The sequence below is a fragment of the Penicillium lagena genome (genome assembly GCF_028827675.1).
Source record: "Penicillium lagena strain IBT 129212 chromosome Unknown utg000007l_segment0_segment0, whole genome shotgun sequence".
Classification (NCBI taxonomy): Eukaryota; Fungi; Ascomycota; class Eurotiomycetes; order Eurotiales; family Aspergillaceae; genus Penicillium; species Penicillium lagena.
Genome location: NW_026623228.1, coordinates 2,341,397 through 2,362,265, shown reverse-complemented (window position 1 = coordinate 2,362,265; position 20,869 = coordinate 2,341,397). Strand labels below are relative to the sequence as shown.

Sequence of the window (20,869 nt, the reverse complement as noted above, 5' to 3'; positions counted from 1 at the left end):
ATTTTAGCAACTTTTACTCCCATACGATTCAGACCTTATCATCCACTTCCTTAAGGTAACAACAATGTCACATGGGAAGGAAAATGTGCATTCGCAATCAATTTCGAGTTCAAATTATCTTGGGCCAGCGAACCATGGATATTCCCTAGATACCCGGGTGCAAAAGACAATTGCTATTGTATTGTAAATAGCCTAACATTTGTCAGTGAGGCGCAGAGGAACAAGATGTCACAATATTTCATGAGATGACAGGATACTATTCAACTTCTAACTTCTGATGAGACAGCAGTCAGGTAGCAAACTAGTGATTTATATATGATTATGTGAAGAAACAGTTTCAACTCCTGTCCTCGAACCCGCAATACCATTCCCGCACGAAGCATATGGAAATCCAACGCAAGTGGCAAGGAGAGGTGCAAGACACTGGAACAGTAGAACTGCAGTATGTTCCAACTACCGAGCAAATTGCCGATGGGTTCACCAAACCTCTTGCACGACAACGATTTGAATGGTTTCGGAGAGGACTTGGTATTGAGTGATGACCACACCTTGCTGGCCTTGAGCAGAGACTGAGCTGCAAGGGTACCCTTTCCTTCTTTTCCCTCAAAAGGGGGTTTTTAAAGGTTTTAATAGGGCCCGCCGCAACCGTGATGAATGGTCATTCGCTCCCTTGGCGACGGTTGCCATCGAGTGGGAGTGTTGAATATCACGGCGGCTAAGCTTATGGAGTGGATTAGGGTCGGAGATATAAAGACGGGCTACCCCTCTTCTGTAAATAAATCAATTAGAATCAATCAGACAATCACTTATCTCAACACGAATAAGCGCGTTATTCATATTCGCATTCATATTATTCATATTGTTTATTTTTCGCGTATTAATAGTTTTCCGCTTCACCGGTTTTAGTATTACCGAAATACATGTTCGACTAGGGTTCAACTTCAAAATTTGGAAAGGGATTTATTTCATCACGGCCTCAGCCATGCAGAAAAATATTAAGTTCCTCATGCAAACTATGTCGCTAACATTTTATACCCTATATTGTAGGGTTCGGTAAGGTCTAAGTATTTATGTCATTACTTTCAGCGATTCAACATAGCCAAGTGTCTAGTTTTGGTGACTAGGAAGGTTGTTATAGAAAGTGGAGCGAAATTATATATATCTATAAGGCGTCTTTCTACCTCTTTGCTACTCTAATTAAATCGACCACGAGTGCCAGGAAGGATCTTTAACATTCCCGAATCATCCCAGAGCCCCTGCCATTGGCTAGTCAAGCTTTAAGAATGAGCTCTTCACACCAGCGATAAGAGAGGTATGTGTCCCGAACTCCCCAGACTCCGGTTGGAATGCACCAAGCACGACCTCCTCGATCAACGGCCCTCTTGCAGTAAATCTCCAATTATCTGCCACTTGCAAAAATGCTTGAATCAAAGTCAGGTCGCGCTTGGCTCCAATCAATAGCCTCGAATTCCATACTATTCTATACAAGCTCCAATATGTGCTGACCAGCCACACCTAAGATTTAAAACCTGAGACGGACTCGATCAGTTTTGGAACTCACGCATGTTCTTTCCCGAAACAGATACGATTATTCGTGAGGGCAACTCATGATGACTGTCCGATCTTGGAGCCAAGATACCACGGAATATATGTATACGTGAGAAGACAATATTGAGTTCAAACCCCTCTTAACATGCGACCGGAAATAGACATAGATACATAACCTAGAACTTAAATAACCTTTGCGGTTAAGAAGACCCACTTCATACCTCAAAACACCTATTAGTATTCAAGGTCAATGGTAGACAGGAGCCAAGCTGCAGCCCAAAGAGCTTTTTGTTTGAATCGCTCGAAGTCAACTCAAATCTGCGGGGAGGGTATTTTATCGGATTGATCGAAACCTTACTTAGAAAATCGAAAGATCACAAAGTTTTAAGAAGAAATGGAATTAATGAAGTCTGATTTTAAAAGAGCTGAAGATGAAGACTCGTCTTGATACAGTAGTGTTCATGTATCCCAGAGACATCAAAACCATGCCCCTCTATGATTTCTACTGTTTTATTTATTTCCCTGCTGCACCTTAGACGAGATCATTGAGCCTTAAAGCTTTATTGGAGTGACAGCAAAGCAAGTTGAGAAATTGATACAAGTAGCAGAGTCACAGTTTGTAACACTCCATCAGATCCTTGCCAATTCTATTGAAATCTTCATTGAAATCCTCATGATCTCAGCGAACCAGACCGTGAAGCCACTAGAATCAGCATGATTTAGTAGTCTTCCACATTCCGTCGTTTCTTGGCATCGAAGAAATACAATGGCACGGCAAAAATAAGGACCAGGACATTCAGCATGAACATGATCATGTACACCTGAACATAACCGCTTTTGTTGGCCCAGTCGACCGCCACATATAGGAAGATGAATGTGATCAGATTTTTGAATACATTGATCAAGACAAGAGATTTGGCCGCGTCTCTTTGATGGCGGTGAACAATATATGTGATGGCAATGTTAGGCGTGTAGACTGATCCGAAGGAAAGCAGACCGAAACCAACGGCAATAGCACTCCAGTGGAGCTGGTTGTCACAAGCAAAAGCAAGTAGAATACACCCCGCAGGGCCAAAGGCCATGCCGGGAATGAGGGAGATCAGGCGCTGCTCTGGCCAGATTTTCTGGCTGGAGGAGTGGCGGACGATGTAGCCAGTGATTACATCAGACAGACCGCCACCACCATAGCAAGCAACCACAAAACCAATCATGGCTGCAATTTGCATCAAGCCCACAGATTCTGTCGAGAAGAGGTAGGGAGGGGCTAGGAGGAGAGGAGACATGGTGAAGCTATGCGCACACAAGAGAGGTCAGAACGGGATTATCGTCTCACAAGAATGTCTGGGCCATCTCACATCAGGATTACCTGGGGGCTCAGTGTGATGGTGTAAGTGAAAATCCCCCACAATACAGACGGATGGACCAGGAGCTTGAGCGGGTCTATCATGGCTTTCAGGAGATTAACATCTCGGTCGTACGAGACAGGCGGCAGGATCTCCCGCGCGGAGGGGGTGTAGATGGTGTAATCATCTGATGCTGAGCGAACTGATTTCGTGTCCTCACAAAACTCCTCCTCAGGCTTGCCTTCCTTAAATCTTGTCCGGTTCTGCAACGTCTCCAGCTGATTGGTGGTCAAGTCGAGCTCGGGGCGGGAGAAGTTGGATTCAGGAAACAAGAAGAATATCAAGATCAGATTGAAGATCGCCAGGCCACAGCAGAGCCATAAAAAGGAGCGCCACGTGTCGGCAGTCAATGTGGTCATGAAGCCGGCAATGAGTGGACCGACTGCACTTCCCCCAGAGATGAGCACAACGTAACTAAACGGCGGTCATGATTTTGTTAAGAGGCTTAGTTATCGTATGGAACAGATTGAACACTCACATGGACATCATGGCTCCGCGCTGATGAACAAAGGTAGTATCGGCCACGATTTCGGGAACAATGCTCTGGGGAAGACCAGGATATCAGCTAGCTCTGCGTAGAATGACTGGCTTTGGCTATATTCACCTCGCCGGCTGCGGCAGCAAACCCCAGCAAGCATCTGGCAACGACCAGGCTGTCGAATGATGTTGTCGCCGCGCTCCAGGCCAACATCCCTGCCTGCATCGCCATTGACGAAAGGAGGGAGGCGCGTTTGCCAAATTTCATAGCAATTGGCACCCAAAAGATGTTTCCAATGCCGAGAAAGAGGAAGTTAAACTATGGATATTGGTGTCTACCCATCAGGCCTCTGGCTTCTTTCCTTAGCGTCAAAAGAAGTGGTAAACATACAGTCAGAACTTGGGTTGCCTCAGACTGGGACTTGTGAAACTCCTCCATGAGGAGGGGGAGGGCAACAGAGATGCCAGATCCTCCCATGTTGGAGACAAAGTTGTGCAGAGATGTCACCACGATGGCTGCGATCTTGAGGCCAAACGGCCAGCGTAAGGGATCTTTTGGATCATTGGTTGGGAATGGAATGAGTTGAAGATGATGGTGCGTCATATTTGCGGGAACAATAGTAGGGAATACGATGGCAAAGGAAACCCTGCACGACAAGGAGGCAGATTCGAGAAAGATATGGGGAAATATATGGGGAAAGAACCTTCTGGGGAACGATCCGGGGAAGGTCCGGGTAACAGTCGGCACCAACCCCCCCTTAGGGAGAGGACAAATGCCGGAATGAGAATAACCCAACCCCTCCCGGTGTTGGAGGGGTTGGGTTTCTTGCCAAGGACCGGGTACTCTTAAATTGGTGTTTCTACAACTCAGGTGTTCAATATAGACTTTTAGAACTTTATGCGAGGGCAAGTAAGCAGGTTCGATCGTGGTCCGGCCCGAATGTTTAATATTTCCTGCACGCGGACCCCGGTCTAGGCCATTAATTCAAGTCTTCGCTCCCCGAACTGTTGTTTGACTCCGTTCCTGATAATTCTGTCAGCCAATTGCTCGGTCAGCAAGCCACTACCACCATGTGCACGTCCACCCTTCGGCTACAGTAGAGCATGTGTTTACCCTGCATGTCGATCTCGGTCCTCCCCTTGCCTTATGGATCCACGGCTACTGGAGGTAAACGCTTTATTCCCATCACTGGTGGACGAGTCACTGGCCCTAAACTCGAGGGCACAATTGTTGCCAACACGGGAGGAAACTGGAACTGTGTGCACGTAGACGAGGTAGTGCATTTGTACGCGCGCTACACCATTCAAGCCAGCGGGCGGTGGCACCCTTATCGGCATTTGCAACAAAGACTATGGCCGAGCCAGGCAAGAAACTATGAAAGCCGTCTTCGAGGATCCGGATCCGACCAAGGTGTCCATGACCAACGGCGGCGCTGACTGGTATACACGCACCTCCACGAAGTTTGAGGTGGCAGCCAATAACGAACAATACCGATGGCTACCTAGTTCCGTCTTTCGACGTCTATGAAGTTCTGTAAAATTTCAGCGGGGTACCTCGGGTTGTGCGTACATCGAGAATTCCCGGTGTATTAACATGCTTTGGATCTATGGGCGAGAAATGTGACTGACTGAAACATATCCACGGCTTTGATGTCTGAATTGTAGTGTATTTATCGTAGAAAGATAATTACCGTTTAAACGGGTTTGGGTTTATGCATGTTGCTCCCTATGCCCGAAGAAAATGTACACTGGGCATAGAAGCTCACTAAAGTCATTGTTGTTGAATAAAGGTACATCGGTAGGAGTTTGTATGAATATCTCTCGTGATATGAGGGCTGGTGCAGATCAGGAACAATACCGCATCATCAAAAACGTGTTGAGTTTACAGATAGTGATCTATAAAATGCATGTAATGAGAGCCTGATTGTATATTAAGCAGTATAGTATGGAATAAAAATGTGAATTGTCTAAGTCTCTTAACATGAATAATAGAGGACTTTTATGTGAACATCTTCCAACCCCTATATTACTGTGGGTCCCATACATTATGGGGATCCCTCCGTGCATTTTCAGGAGACAGAAGGTTCCTGGGAGCGAGAAGCTCGGAACATGCATTTGGGCGTATAGAAACGCCGATCCCGATGGGTGCGCATTGAATGCTCCAAGTATGAGGATGATCGTATTTTCCACATAGTTATATGTATTCAAGCTGCAGCAGACGGTAGATGAAAAAAGACAGAGATTGTCCATTTTAAGAGCAAACCCCATACTAGAGGGTATGGTATCTTTTCGACCCGACAGAAAAGTTAGATGTGTCGATTCGGTTTCACCTGCGAAATCCCCTCATTCCAAATACCAGACTTCCCCGGAGACAACACCCCATTCGGATCCAGCACATTTTTCATGAATCCCGTAAACCTCTTGAACGCAGAATTGTTAAAGTCCAGCTTGGCCGCAACCTGGTCCATATACCGCACATGCGTGCGGTACTCCATATGCCCCTGCTGCGCGCCATCATGTAGCAGATTCCTGCACAGCTCGTGAATGCGCGCTTCCTCACCGAGCGTGTAAATCATTAACTCGATGCCAACCACATAGCGCGGGTAGACATGAAAGTCGGCGAAGAAGTCGAACTTGGCATCGATGGTGCGCTGCTTCGCAGTGAGATACCATGCGTATAGCTCACGGCCGGACGGAGGGATGATGGGCGAGTAGTCGATGTGTCCGCCGCCCTTTTCCGATCGACTGTTGATGATCCCCAGCGGGGCAAGAGTTGGGATACCGCTGTGCGGGATTTCTTCTTCTTTGATCTGGGCGGTGGTAATGGTGCGTCCAGGAGATCCAGGGAACTCACGCCACTCGATCTTCACGCCCGGGATCATGGAAAATTCGCGCTGGATGGTCTTCAGGAGCGCAGGGAGCATTTCGACCGATCCGTACAGCGAGAAGTATGCTTTCCAGAAACCCCAATTTTGTTGCGCGCGGATTTCGTCTAACGCCGCGTAGGGCACATAGGAGTTGGGTTTCATGTACTGGGCGAGTTTTGCAAGCACCTCGGGCACTTTAGACGTCAGGGCGATGCGGAATATGTTGGCAATGGAGGGCGAGTTGAGGATAATGGAGCGGCGCATCAGGTCTGACAGAATCCCGACTAGAGGGACAAGGTCTTCTTCTTGTGGTACGCTGACTTCAACAGTGGCGTAGGCTTCTGGGGCGGGGGTGATGTGGATACCGAGTTTGGTGACGACGCCTGCTTCTGTTAATGATTCGAGTTGTTTGATAGATGAGAGATCTTCAAATATTACCGAGGTTAGATTGGAAGAAAAGACCGTCAAGGCTGGGTCCAAAGCCTCTGTTGAACGATGAGTCGATAGCTTGTTGCAAAGAGAACAAACGCATGCCAGTGAACATACCCCTTGTATAGCGGAAATGCTTTATTGTCCTTCATCGCTCCCATGCCCGTCCGAAGCAAATCGCCATTCGGCAAAATAACCTCCAGTCCACACTGCGACTGCGAATGTTCTCCATTAGGCGTATAACCAAAGCCCCGGTCCATGGTATTTCCCAAAACAGAGCCCCATCCAATTGCCGGAACCGATGGCCAGAGTTTCAGCCCCCTTCGTTGGATTTCCTCGTAAAGGTCGAAAAAAGATACACCCGGCTCCACGATCGCATACCCATATTCTTCGTTGACCTCGATGATCTTATTCATTCGGTGGAGATCGAGGACTACGCATCCTTTGACAACAGGGCTGGATCCGCCGTATCTGTGGCATTTAGTGATATGCAGATGGGATAGGAATTCCATCGATGACATACCCCAGATTCTTTCCTCGGGAAACTGTCCACAAAGACACCTTGTGCACGTTTGCAAGCTTCACGATCTCCTGGACTTCTTGCACACTGCTGGGCCGAACAGCACCGCTTGGCTCGTGGGTTGCGGCGGTTGTAAATGGATCGCCGTAAGATTCCCGGCCTTGGGTGTCCGTGAGTGAGCCATAATGAGGAGTGCGCGAAAGATTGTCTTCTCCAATCACACGGGCGGCGTGGTCAAAGAAATTGCCCAATGTCTGGGCGTTGGAGGCTGCAAACCTATTTGTCGACATTGTGCTGTTGTGGCAAATCGAGGATTATGGCATGTCTATGGGGAGCTACGAACATGCTTTATATATCATATACATATGCAAATGTAAATTACACTGTGAAGTATTGGATACCCTTGCGCTCCGAGTTGTGGAATTACTCTAACCCCGCATCCAAAATGTCCCGGGACACTTCCCTTTTTCCCCGGTATCCCCGGTATCCCCATATCCCCGACTTGTAGAGTCGGCCCCAAAAGTCTCCGTAAAAATCGCGCTACAACGCGTCGCGCCCCATCAAATTATCACACCCATAGTTTGGATGGTGCTATGGTCAAACATTAGTTAAATCAGAACTTCCCCAGTCGCATTATAGTAGAGTCAGAAAACCATTCGTTGCCGAACGAGACCACAATGGAAATCACTACTACCGTGCCACTTATCATCGATGGCGAGAACGTTGTCCTTGCTTCCCGCGAGAGATGGGCGGCAATCCCCAATCTCAATAAATCCACCCCTTCCTTTTTCCAAGGTGCGACAAAGGAAATGGCGATCCAAGCTGTAGAATCCAGCGCACGTGCTTTCACAGCATGGTCCAAGACAACACCAGTCAAGCGACGCGAACTCCTCCTGAGACTTGCCGAGGTGAGTTGTCCCTGAGAACCTCCCCACAAAAAGGCAGTCTGACCTTGGCATATTAATTTATTATTACAGGTCTTGAGAAACAGAGCAGATGAGATCAAGCAAATCTGTGCGGAAGAAGTCCACAGCGGCCCATTTTGGGCCGATATTATCACGAATGACAGCATCGGCATCATCGAGGAGTGTGCAGCCCTCACTACCCCGATGACTACCGGGTCGATCCCTTTCACAAAGGGAGAGTCTTATGGATTTGTTTTCAAAGAGCCTCTTGGAGTTATCCTGGGTATTGCTCCATGGAATGCTCCGGTCATTTTGGGCTTCCGTGCAGTCATTGCGCCTATTGCCGCGGGCAATGTTGCTATCCTCAAAGGTAGCCCTGACCTCTTCCTTGAAATCTTGCCCAATTGCCGTTTCCTCTGCTTTTCATCTGTCTTTCCCTATTACATCTGACTTCATGCTAACTATCTATGATAGGATCTGAACTTAGTCCTCGAGTTCATTATTTTGTGGCGTCACTGTTTCGGGAAGCTGGATTCCCTCCAGGTGTGGTGAATTTCCTACTTCATCGCCCAGAGGATGCTTCCGAGGTCTTCAACGCTTTGATCACACACCGCGCGGTTAAAAAATGCAACTTTACAGGCTCCACGCAGGTGGGCCGCATCATCGCCAGTCAAGCGGCAATGGCACTCAAGCCAGTCTTGCTGGAACTAGGGGGCAAGAATTTCACCATTGTGCTGGAGGATGCCAATTTGGATTTGGCAGCCCAAGAAATTGTCAAGGGCGCATTTTTGAATGTAAGTGAAAATAGTCGAAGTTATCGTCGCAGTCGCGTGTTTCGAGGAGCAGTGCTCACATCTAGTGCCCCTCGTAAAACAGAATGGCCAGATCTGCATGTCCACGGATATGGTCATCACCTCACGTGCCTTGGCTCCTACTCTGGAAGCCAAGATCCTCTCCTTGGTGCAAAAGATCGACCGCGCCTCTACAGTCATCTCGCCGGCTGCCAAATCTAAGCTGGAGATGCTCGTGGCGGATGCCCAAGCCAAGGGGGCGAAGATTCATACCGCCCCGATTCCGTCCACCCCACTTTCGCCCCAGGACTTTGTCCCGACTGTCATTACAGGCCTCACCAAAGAAATGGTCTTCTATGAGACAGAATCGTTCGGGCCCATTGTCGGCATTGTAACGGTTGAGTCTGAAGCCCAGATCATTGAGATCGCTGAGCAGGCCACTTACGGTCTATCGGCCTCCATCATCTCCAGTAACCATTATCGCGCGCTCAAGTTGTCTGAGTCTATCAAGGCGGGAGCTATTCACGTCAACTCGATGACTGTGCATGATGAGCCAACTCTGCCCCACGGAGGACATGGGGAAAGTGGCTGGGGTCGGTTTGGGTCTCGGTGGGGTATGGAGGAGTTCATGCAAACCAAGACTGTCACATTACATCCATAGAAACATCTAACGTATTTATCTTCTGTTGCCGGTGTTCCCCCGGCTGTTTCACAGTGGATAGGAACCTCGGCAAGTTTTAGGAAGTAACCCGGATTCTCCGGGGGCTGTTCCAACTTCCCGTTCCTCAGTTCTAAATGTGGGGCCAAGCGCCAGCGGAGGCGAAAATGAAATGTATTTCAACTTTGATCGATCCTGTTCAACCTCTGAGAAAAGACCTGACTTTGTTCACGCCTCTTGGGAATCATTGTATAGCATTCCAGAAATAAACCAAAAATGGCATCCCCCGCTCCCCAGCATTTTCCTGATCGCCCTCAATTCTCGGACTTTATGAAGCCATGCCGATTTGAAGGAGAGGTTCAAAATTTGGAGGTGCATGGAGATCTCCCCAATGACATCGACGGTACTTTCTACCGTGCATTTTCAGGATGTTTTGGAGCACGCCCAAGATGTTGTGAAGACTTTCCCAGATGCTAATACCTGGATCCATGCTCTCGAGAATGGAAACCCTTATGCCTTTGTATCCATTATTCTCTCTAAACTTCATCTTCTTCAATCATTGTCGCTTGATTATTCCTTTGTGTGGCAATCTGGATTTCCCGGACTGATGCTACGCCATGCGCTGTCTTCAAAGCAATTGTCGCGGTTTTATTTGTTCACAAATGTGGATTATGGAGCCAATGTTCGCCGTGATGAAATGAGCTTTGGTGAACCGTTAATTTACGAAGAGCCTGGCTATCCTGAGTGCAACCCTGACCAATTTCCTGCTTGGTTCTACCTGCCAGCTCTCCGGTCTCTCAAAATATGGCTTCGCACCAAGCAGCTGGAGGGCATAGAAATGCCTCATAGGCGTCTGACTCTTTCTCGGCTTGAACGTCTCATTCTCACACGAGCAACCATTAAGGAAAACCCGACTTCGACTAACAGCCACATCAACATTTTTAAACCAAATAAAATACTAGAGTATGGTATTAGGAGTAACTGATTCTAAATCTTCGAACAGAATTTTATTAATTTGTATAGTTGTCGAGTTATAAGCTGTGGAAGTTAGGTTATTTTTGGTGTTGTTGGGGGAAATAGGAAAACTAAACCCTTTTCGATTTTCGCAGTCAAAACTAAACCTAAATTCTATTCCAAACAATGGCCCACCAAGTAAGCCCATAGTTAAGGCGCCCTAGAAAAGTGGGGCGTGGGGGCCAAAAAGCTAGTAGGCCAGATGGTTTTTTGGCCCACTAGAAATAATAGCTAATTTTGGAGTAATCGAGTTCAAAATTTCAGGATTTCTAATTAGAAGTATAAAAATATCTATATTCAAATTTGAGCGCTAACCGACTAGATTTGGGGGCGTAGGAATTAATTGAAAATATAGGCCCATTTCAGATTGATGAGGCGCTCTTTATTACATAATTAATTATTATTTAACGTCCAGCGTCGAATTACACCTGCCCGATTGGAAATCAGCGGGAAATTGTTGGACTACTTCTGACGGCCAAATTTGATGACGGTCAGGCTTCTCTGGGCCACTTCTATAGGGGACTTCCAATATCCTCGATTTATGACGGCCAGGCTTCTGTCTGTCATTTCTGACAGCCTGAATCGATGACGGCTGGGCTTCTGTGAGTTGGTTCTGACCGCCTGATTCAACGACGGCCAGGCTTTGTGAGCTAGTTTTGACAGCCTGAATTGATAACGGTCGGGCTTCTGTCTGTCATTTCTCATAGCCTGAATTCATGACGGCTAGGCTTCTCCATGCCAGTTTTGACAGTCTGATCTGACGACGGCCAGGCTTCTGTCTGTCATTTCTGACAGCCTGAAATGATGACGGCCAGGCTTCGGTCTATCATTTCTGACAGCCTGATTCAACGACGACCAGGCCTCTGTCAGCCCCGTCCAGTAGCCAAATGTCATGCAGATCAGCCAAGCGAACTAGTCAATCACCTGACCCACATTCCCAGCCCCCCTCATCACGATCTTCATCGTTTATTTTGACTACCCTCCAACAATTACACAGCTACCCAGCACTATTGAATGCCTACAACGAGGCCTTTGGCCCTATTGTCCCAGTTCAGCCGTGGAGCAACGAGGATGAAGTCATTAGACGAGCCAATGCCACCCTTACTGGTCTAGGCGCATGTGTGTGGTCGAACGACCTGGAGCGCGCTGAACGCATTGCCCAGCAAATCGAAGCGGGAAGTGTGTGGATCAACAGTTTTGAAAAACCGCATCCCGCTGGATTTTTTAGCGGCTACAAAGAGAGCGGGCTTGGGGGGGGAATTTGGAGAGTTGGGGATGAGAGGGTATTGCACCATTCAAACCTTCCACTATGCTAAGCGATAATCTACATTGCTATTCATGCACGAGTTGGCTATAGTGGGGAAATAGTAGCAATATATCTTTCAGACAATACTATATCTCCGTTCCGTGAATATCGAATTACAATACACTCCCAAAACAGAGGAAATTACAATCGCCGCCATTAGACCCAGACATAACCGTATGTCGGTTTATCCTCGCTCGAGGCGATTCTGGGCGTAGCTTACGATATAGTACACAATACCAGGACGTAGGCCTGTGGTCTATGGTTTGGCAATGTTCTATTTTATTTTCACAACATAGCTTTGTCGGGCAGCATAATACATGGAGCGCAGGGTACGCTTTCTAACACATATCACGGGGACAAAACACCAACTTAGCAAGCTGTTCGGATGACCTCCTGAGGATGTTTCCGGTACATTTCGGTTACTTTTCCGTTGCAAGCCCAACCTCTAGCATTTGCCTAGCCGTGCCAAGCCCACAAATGTGGGGACCACCTCTTGTGGGGATGTTGTTGCCCCTAGCAACAGACGTTAAAATACATATATATTTTCAACATGTTTTGGACGCTCTCATCCCTTCCGAGTCCCACCTTGGAAATGGTTCATCATCTTTCCGGAAGGGCTTCCTCCTCTTAGCTTGAGCATCAGAGATGCTTTGACATCGTAAGGCGATACAACGGTAGTGATTGACTCGTAAAGCCATCCTGTTCTCCCTTGATTTTGGTTAGGTACCTCAAACAAAAAGCTTCGGATGCTTAGAGATTGACGTCAAAGACTCTACACGTCCGAGTGAGCATGGTAATAATATCACCAAAGCACAAGTTCTGATGGATCCTGTGACAGCCATAGGGAAGAAGCGGAAACTGCTGTTACTTCTACTTCTCGGCAATCCAGAAGCATTGATCAGCTAATAGCAAATGTCTACTTTGCTGGAGCTAGACTCTTCAAACTGGTTGAACAACATGGGATGCGAGACCCTGTTCATGCGTTAAGTCCAATGTACACAAGCCCCTCCCCGCCAACGAACCGCCGATGACCTGCTGGACCGATGATCTGTTGGATGAAGCATATAGTGAACATTACGAAGTATCTGTTTCGTACAAAAGGCCAGCTTCATCTTTTTATGTGTCTCTTTGAATGATTACAGTTTTAAAATTGTCTATTAATCAAGGTATAACGCAATCTGATGGCCTTTCCACGAGCCCTCTCACAGCATACACGGTTATTTTCCAGATCTTCTCATGGCCGCTGTGGAAGGCGACTACGAGGCGAGATTATTGTGTCTTGTAAGCACTTTATCCTGCCTGGCCCGTAATATGTTCAGCGCGGTTTGGTGTTCTCTTGCGAGTGCCGTAGCGAAATAATAACGAATGATTTCACTCAATACAAGAACGGGGCATCGTTTCACATTCGACAAACACTACGAATAATTACCCTTAAGATAATGGGCATTGAAGGTGCATCCGGTTGAGTAGATGAAGGGTTGATGCATCCGGTACGTATCCGAAACTACAAGGTTGCGGGCGGGTCTTGTATGCTACTACTTGAACCCTCAGTTCAAGGTGGTGATTACAAAAAGTTACGAAACACTGAAAGACACTATTGGTGTTGGAACCATGATAAAATTGCCGGGCCTCAGTTATTCTAAACGGAGGTTGTATGTTTACACTTTATATTCTATGATTCGGAACGTTCCTTCAAGAACCGGAAGAATGTACGAATTGAGAAGGATATGTTTTCATTGGTATCGAATCGTAGAAAAGGAATTACAGACGCGGGTTAGATTCAGAGGCAAGAGAATACTTCGGCTGCTGCACTTTTCATTTTCCCTAGTGAAGGGCTTAACGGCAAGAATCTTGAAAACTATGTTTGTTACTTAATATGGGTCTAGGGTAGTAAATTAAGGTCCCGAGATTATCAATAAACTCAGGATGGGTTGCTTCAGATATACTTATTCGGATAGATGGCTTCTGCGTATCCGATGCCATAACTGGTCAACATCCTGTCACTGCCGAAGCATATGCCGGGTCTAACAGCTTATAAATCCTAGACTGCCGAGGAGTTTATTCCCCGCATTCTCGTACTGTTCCTGTCGTTGAAGCTTAGGGTGGTGCGAATATAAATACTGAACTGGATTTTTTCACTGAATATTTTGCAACTAAGTATTTTAACATATTTTGACCTTCTATTATCTCTTACTTGCTTTTGATCTTACTATTATGACAGCACCTAAGATCCCAAACATCCAAAAGGCTGTGGTCTACGACAAGCCCGGAACAATCTCGACTAAAGTGGTGGAAATCCCCGTTCCTGAACCGGGCAATGGAGAGGTGCTTATCAACCTGTATGAGTAAGCTCTAGTCAATAGAGTAAGTTTGCTAAAGATATTAGAACTCATTCTGGCGTATGCCATTCTGACTACGGAATCATGGCCAACACTGTATGTGCTTCCAGTGATCAACGATGCACAGCCGGCTGATGAACACTAGTGGTCCATGCTTCCGTCCCCGACACAGCCAGGCCAGATAGGGGGACACGAGGGTGTGGGGAAAATCGTGAAACTGGGGCCTGGTGCTGAATTCTCCGGTTTGCAAATTGGGAATCGGGTGGGAGTCAAATGGATTTCGAGTGCTTGTGGACACTGCCGTAAGTAGTACATTTTCTTTATTCACACTCCTTCGCCACATAGACTCAGCGCTTATTACAATTCATTACAACCACACAGAGCCTTGTCAAAGTGGTTCAGACGGACAGTGTTTTAACCACAAGATCTCCGGATATTACACACCCGGTACGTTTCAGCAATACGTGCTAGGGCCGGCGGGCTACGTGACACCAATTCCGGATGGACTTGAAGCAGCACAAGCCGCGCCTATGCTCTGTGCTGGAGTGACGGTGTATTCGGCCCTTAGACGCAGCAAGGCGCTTCCAGGCCAGTGGGTGGTCATTTCAGGTGCAGGTGGCGGGCTGGGCCACATCGCCGTACAGCTTGCAAGCAAAGGCATGGGCATGCGTGTGATTGGAATTGACCATGGTAACAAAGCAGTGCTTGTTGAAGAATCCGGTGCTGAACACTTTGTCGACATTGCCAAGTTTCCAGCTGATGACGAGGGCAAAGCTCTAACAAAACATATAATGTCCCTGACAGAGGGACTAGGTGCCCATGCCGCTGTGGTATGCACAGCGGCAAACGCTGCCTATGCGCAGGCCCTGCCATTACTGCGTTTTAATGGAACACTCGTCTGTGTTGGTATACCAGAGCACGCCCCCAAGCCAATTGCCTCAGCATATCCTTTCAGTATGGTCAACAAGCATTTGACTATCACCGGCTCTGCAGTCGGAAACCGCCTTGATACTATTGAAGCCCTCAAATTTGCTGCCCGCGGTGTCGTCTCTGCTCATATTCGCATGGAGAAGATGGATGCCTTGACTAGACCTCGGAATTACCCTCGCGAGGGTCCGAACCTTGGACCCTCGACCCTCACCTCGCGAGGGTCGGCCCAAAACTTTTGACCCTCACCTGACCCTCGATCCTCGCCAACCCTCGCGCGGGTGACCCTCACTGACCCTCATAGACCCTCATTTTCATAAAATTTCTGCGCTTTACCTAATTCGGATGGATAAAAATGCTGATTCATTCAATAAAATACCGTTATTTATACCTGTTTTCGAGTAGTTTGGATAATCGATATTGTAAAACCGCCAAAATAAATTGAACCCTTTTGAAATCTCTCTAGATTTAAATAATACTCTCTTGAATCTTTAGTACTTCAACTAACTATGTATGAAATTTTATTTAGGTAATTAAGATAGGTTGGCTAATAGACGTGTTGTTTGGGTGTAAATATATATTTAACGTGAAAATATACTAGTGTATCCTAATGGATTTTTATCGCATATGTACTTAATACTAAGGTCGATCGTGCTGAATCTTGGACACATAGGCAAGAGACATTTAGTAATTCTAATAGTATATCTATAATTATATTTTAGTATAAAACGAGGTTAATGCGGCTCTTAAAGGTATGTCTTTGGGACTCAATTGGACACAGGTGGATTTTTTTGGAAACTATAAGGGTCGTGAGTGTCACGAGACTCACCCACGGGTGACCCTCAAATTTACGAGGGTAAATCTGCGGGTGACCCTCGCGACCCTCATATCCTAGCCAATCAAGAGAGGTGAGTCCCGCTGCCAAGTAGGTTGTATAGTGATCTATCAACTTCGAACCTTCAGCTCGTAGAGCTGTCTGAACCCCCCCTTGTCGTCCCCTAGTCATTATGAATTCTACTAAATATTTACTTTTGTAAGTCTTTTAATTTCTCCAACCTTATACTTCGTCTCTCTGTAAGCTATGTGACTATGTCTCTACACTTCTCTGATCTTCCGTCCTCCTCTGTCTATGAGGGGAATTCTTCGGATCCTTTCTACTTTGGTTTCCCTCCGGATTCGCAGCTATTCACACCAGAGACCTTAGGAAGCCAAACAGCCTCAGTCGTTAACTCAGACTTTACTCAGCCTCTACCAACACCTCCTAATCCCGACGGCCTTCAACGCGTTGGCCCCAGCCGGCATAGACAGTACGTTCTATATACTACTATGTCAAGAGATGCCTTTGTTGCTTGGTGGTTGATGACAGAATATGGGACGACAAAACGAATAAATTGGGGCACAAATCACCAATCTGAGTGTTGGAAACAGTTCGAACAAGTCGCAGATATAAAGACTGGGAAGCCTATGGTTATGTGTAAGGTATGTGCTGCTATTCTAGAACATCCAGCCCTTGGCCGCCATGGAACGTCTTCTATGAATAAGCACATCAAGGGCCCAACCTGTCGCAGGAGTACCAAAAGGCCAAGCATTAAGCAGATGATGGAGGACGCTGTGAGCTCAATCTCTCTCTCTCTATTATAAGATATTAATATTACTAGGCAAAGCACGCTCCAAAAGCTAAAGTCTTCACCCAGGGTGAATGGGAGCATAAACTTCTAAGACTACTCGCTATGTCACGACTTCCTTTTCAATTCATTGAACACCCAGAGTTTCATGACCTTATTTCTTTTGCGCGCCTTGCACCACAGAGCCCTTATATTCCTACTGCGAAAACGATTCGAGCCCGGCTACGAGACTTTGTGGCGGAACAGCAACGGAGCATCCTACGACACCTACCGGTAGACTCAAAGATCTCACTAGCGTTAGATTGTTGGACGTCTCCCTTTCAACAGGCCTTTATGGCAGTAACTGGCTACTTCCTCGACTATGACTGGGAGTACCGGGAGGTGCTACTTGGCTTTGAGCCGCTTTCTGGCACTCATTCAGGTCTAAATCTTAGTGAGGTCCTAATGAAGCTCCTCCAACAACATGAGATTACAGACCGAGTACTCGCAATTACTACCGATAATGCGTCAAATAACAATACCTTAGTGACCTTTATAAATGAGGCTATCCAGTCTCTCGAGCTAAATGATAGCTCTACGATCATACGCGTTCCATGTATTGCACATGTCATCCAGCTTAGCCTAAAGGATCTCCTTGGTCAAATGAAAGCAAACCCAAGAAACGAGATGGCTGAGGTAGAGTGGTCTGAAGCTCATATCCAGTCGCTTCGCACGACGCAGCAGAAAAGAGAGATCGTTAGCACGTTAAATAAGGTATACCCCTTCCTTTTACGTTTCTATCATTTTCTGATTTATCATTATATTAGATACGTACCCTAGCTATTTATATCAATAGTAGCCCCCAGCGTCGAGAGGCCTTCTGTAACCTCCAAATAGAAGAGCCAAAGCTTGTTCCTATTCAGGACGTTAAGACTCGCTGGAATTCGACCTTTCTTATGCTCCGGCGTGCAAAGCGACTACAGTCTATCTTTGACGAGTTTTGTGAGCACTACGGCCAAGATCATTTTGCCCTCAGCGCAGAGGAATGGCGACAGATTGAATATCTTCTTTGGATTACACAACCATTCTTCAAATTCACCTCCCTTCCCTCACAGACGAAAGACGTGACTATCCACCTAGTCTTCAGCATCTACAATAAGCTCTTTGACCACTTAGAAAAGTCAATCCGGCAGCTCCAGCGAAAGAAAGTCCCTTGGAAGCAGTTAATGCTAGCTGCCCTCCACGCCGCTAAGACGAAGCTCTCTCAATATTATAGTATGACTGATCAGATTCCTAACGACCTCTATGCAATTGGCACAATACTTGCACCGCAGCAGAAGCTTCGGTTCTTCTCTACTAAGGACTGGGATGATAACTGGCGTATACGGTATCGCAATAGTCTTGAATATTGCCTTAAGCCCTACCAACAGCGGCTTTTAAGCACCCAGTCACGAGCTAAAGTTCAGCCATCGGTCCTAGCTATCTCTGAGCTTGAGATGATATGTGAACCAGAAGTATCTCGACAATCAACGGCTAGCCAACACGACGAACTTTCGCAATACCTTGACAGTGGTATGTGATATAACTAATTTAGTTTATTCATAACTAATATTTCTAATAGCAACTATTCGGTCTGGTCCTCGTATCTTCTGGAAAGAGCACCAGTCCGAATTTTCAGCGCTTGCAAGCCTTGCCCGCGACGTTCTCTCAATCCCCGCTACTGGTGCAGGTGTAGAGAGGCTTTTTAACTCTGCTCGAGATGTCTGCCACTATCGCCGAGGCTCTCTTAATCCTACAACGATCAAAGACCTAATGCTATTCATGTGTACATCCCGGTTCGATATTGAGGATGAACAAAGGGCAATGATCAATGAGTACCTCTCATTTGAAGAGATGCAGACGGCTAGGGAGGAAAGCGATACCCAGGCGAGTGAATTTGATCCAATCAGTGACGATGAGGAAACAGGAGAGGGAGATTCTACTCAGATACGATACACAGATCAAGCTCCTAGCGAGCGAAGCCAAGGTAAGCGGCGAATGAGTATTATATCTACGCTAGAAGAGGGCGATAGATATGAAGATGAGGATGAAAGCGAAGATATAGGAGTCCTTCCACTACCTGATATGCAGCAGCGTATGTCAGGAAGAGTCCGGAAACGTTCAAGACTTCTTGATGGGTATGAAGCGATATGAAGCACAATATGTAGTTCTGTAGCTGATTTGATCTAAAAACAAAGCTCTTCTTATCTGATCTATATGAAATGTGTGGACTTCCTCTGCAACTAGAAGATGTAAGCGAAATACTCAAAAATACAGCCAAAATCTACATAAAATATGTAGGCCATGAGTTCCTACTGTTTGTCCTGTTTGATCACCCGCGGGTCACCCGCGGGTGACCCTCGCGAGGGCCTAAGCTAGGCCAGACCCTCGCGAGGGTGAGAAGGTCGGACCCTCGACCCTCATTTTGAGGGTCTGAGGGTGACCCTCCGAGGGTCACCCGCGGGTGAGGGCGAGGTCTACTGAAGCCAGACAGAGGTGGATAGGACTAGCATTAGGAGTCGTCGGGCTAACGCCAGTGTAGATCTCACGCTTTCGCTCTGCACTGGTCTGCCTAGCTAGGTTATCCTCGCGTTTAGCGATCGTCTGGGCGCTAAGAACGTCTGGATACCCCCCGTCGGTCTGAACCTGGCTCATATACTCTCCGAGGCTGGTATGCGTCGCATGCTGCGCATCATGCTCACTCTGTTGCTGTTCGTGGCACTGTCGGCAGCAGCCATGGTGTTCGTAGAGCTGATCAGTCAGGGTCTGGGCTAAGTCGCTGATGAGACGAGCCTCGTCTGTAGTAGGACGCTCTGGCTCTTCAAGATGCTCTGGCTCTTCCTCGATATTTGGACGCGTAAGTGGCTCGCTCGCCTACAATAAGTCATTAGATATCCCTAATAGATGGCTACGTTGGTTGATCTTAATACGTACATTTTCGGAAGATATCGCGTGATGAGGTACGTCGTTGATGGAAGGCAGGTCATCGTTAAGGGGGAGATCATCGTTGGGAGGGAGGATATCGTTGAGAGGGAGGTCGTCGTTGAGAGAGAGATCGTCGGTGGCAGGGAGGTCATCTACGGCTAGCTCGTATGGTTCTCCCTGGGGGCTAGGAGGAGGAAGTAGTTGCTCAAGCTCTGTAGGGATCGTTGGTTCCCCTGGAGGAAAGTAGGTAGGTAGGGACGGATCGAGATCAGCAGACGGGTGCTCTGTAGTCGAGTAGTACTGATCAAATTCTAGAGTTCGCTGTATAGCACGAGCAGCCTGTCGTTGTTGTCGCTGTTCTGTGATCTTTGACTCCTGTCTTTGTTCGGCAGACGTATATTTTCGAGGTCGCCCTCGTTTCCGCTTTGGTGCATTTAGGGAGCTAGGCGCCATTATGCATAGAGGAGGGCTAGTTCAGTCGCCCAGAACTAGAGTAGATAGCAAGGAGAGCCATACTTGAAGCTTAGTAGAGATGGTCGCTGAATAGGGGGGATTCTCAAAGAGGCTTAGTGTTGAAGACAAAAACCAAAAGGGTTTAGTTTTGAGGACAAAACTCGAAAAGGGTTTAGTTTTGAGGACAAAAATCAAAAGGGGCTTAGTGTTGCTGTTTCCCTCAACAACACCAAAAATAACCTAACTTCGACAGCTTATAACTCGACAGCCGTACAAATTAATAATATTCTAGTTGAAGATTTAGAATCAGCTACTCCTCATACCATACTCTAGTATTTTATACGATTTAAAAATGTTGATGTGGCTGTTAGTCGAAGTCGGGGTTTCCCTAATGGTAGCGCTAGTAATAAACCTTTTCCTAGAGAGTCTAGTCGATTGATCGACCCGGTTTTAGGCTGTCGGCTGTTTTCCATGGTCGACCTAGACGACGGGCTGGTATAGACTGGTGGGTCCGTACGTGTTTCCGCATCTTCTCCTCTGAGCGAGATACAAAAGGACAATGCTTGCAGCCTAGTCCATCTTCGACTGGTAGGCTAGGCAAGGCGGAGGACGTTGGGGGTGGGAGTGGTATTGGTTGCTGAAAAGGATCAGCTAAAGGAAACTC

The 20,869-nt window shown here is 47.1% G+C and overlaps 8 protein-coding genes across 8 annotated transcripts; 5 read left to right on the top strand and 3 right to left on the bottom strand.

The window, feature by feature from the left end:
• Positions 1–2,267: 2,267 nt before the first annotated feature.
• Positions 2,268–4,032, bottom strand: N7510_010493 (putative MFS transporter; the record flags this gene model as incomplete). The annotated part of the gene is made up of 5 exons (XM_056982418.1): positions 2,268–2,838; positions 2,904–3,365; positions 3,430–3,494; positions 3,556–3,747; positions 3,820–4,032. The coding sequence occupies 5 exons, from the start codon at positions 4,030–4,032 to the stop codon at positions 2,268–2,270; spliced, it is 1,503 nt and encodes a 500-aa protein (XP_056830254.1).
• Positions 4,033–4,547: 515 nt separating this feature from the next.
• Positions 4,548–4,865, top strand: N7510_010492 (uncharacterized protein; the record flags this gene model as incomplete). The annotated part of the gene is made up of 1 exon (XM_056982417.1): positions 4,548–4,865. The coding sequence occupies one exon, from the start codon at positions 4,548–4,550 to the stop codon at positions 4,863–4,865; it is 318 nt and encodes a 105-aa protein (XP_056830253.1).
• An 869-nt stretch (positions 4,866–5,734) lies between these two features.
• N7510_010491 (FAD-binding oxidoreductase) lies at positions 5,735–7,534 on the bottom strand (the record flags this gene model as incomplete). Its single annotated transcript, XM_056982416.1, has 4 exons — positions 5,735–6,684; positions 6,734–6,780; positions 6,842–7,195; positions 7,248–7,534. 4 exons carry the CDS (start codon positions 7,532–7,534, stop codon positions 5,735–5,737), a joined length of 1,638 nt encoding a protein of 545 aa, XP_056830252.1.
• A 387-nt stretch (positions 7,535–7,921) lies between these two features.
• N7510_010490 (putative aldehyde dehydrogenase) lies at positions 7,922–9,601 on the top strand (the record flags this gene model as incomplete). Its single annotated transcript, XM_056982415.1, has 4 exons — positions 7,922–8,152; positions 8,222–8,519; positions 8,624–8,943; positions 9,026–9,601. 4 exons carry the CDS (start codon positions 7,922–7,924, stop codon positions 9,599–9,601), a joined length of 1,425 nt encoding a protein of 474 aa, XP_056830251.1.
• Positions 9,602–10,205: 604 nt separating this feature from the next.
• Positions 10,206–10,583, top strand: N7510_010489 (uncharacterized protein; the record flags this gene model as incomplete). Its single annotated transcript, XM_056982414.1, has 1 exon — positions 10,206–10,583. The coding sequence occupies one exon, from the start codon at positions 10,206–10,208 to the stop codon at positions 10,581–10,583; it is 378 nt and encodes a 125-aa protein (XP_056830250.1).
• Positions 10,584–11,197: 614 nt separating this feature from the next.
• On the top strand, positions 11,198–11,928 carry N7510_010488 (aldehyde dehydrogenase domain-containing protein; the record flags this gene model as incomplete). Its single annotated transcript, XM_056982413.1, has 2 exons — positions 11,198–11,214; positions 11,610–11,928. 2 exons carry the CDS (start codon positions 11,198–11,200, stop codon positions 11,926–11,928), a joined length of 336 nt encoding a protein of 111 aa, XP_056830249.1.
• Positions 11,929–14,132: 2,204 nt separating this feature from the next.
• On the top strand, positions 14,133–15,426 carry N7510_010487 (zinc-dependent alcohol dehydrogenase; the record flags this gene model as incomplete). Its single annotated transcript, XM_056982412.1, has 4 exons — positions 14,133–14,263; positions 14,305–14,353; positions 14,403–14,559; positions 14,639–15,426. 4 exons carry the CDS (start codon positions 14,133–14,135, stop codon positions 15,424–15,426), a joined length of 1,125 nt encoding a protein of 374 aa, XP_056830248.1.
• A 3,973-nt stretch (positions 15,427–19,399) lies between these two features.
• Positions 19,400–20,205, bottom strand: N7510_010486 (uncharacterized protein; the record flags this gene model as incomplete). Its single annotated transcript, XM_056982411.1, has 3 exons — positions 19,400–19,403; positions 19,457–19,701; positions 19,792–20,205. 3 exons carry the CDS (start codon positions 20,203–20,205, stop codon positions 19,400–19,402), a joined length of 663 nt encoding a protein of 220 aa, XP_056830247.1.
• Between the last annotated feature and the right edge of the window lie 664 nt (positions 20,206–20,869).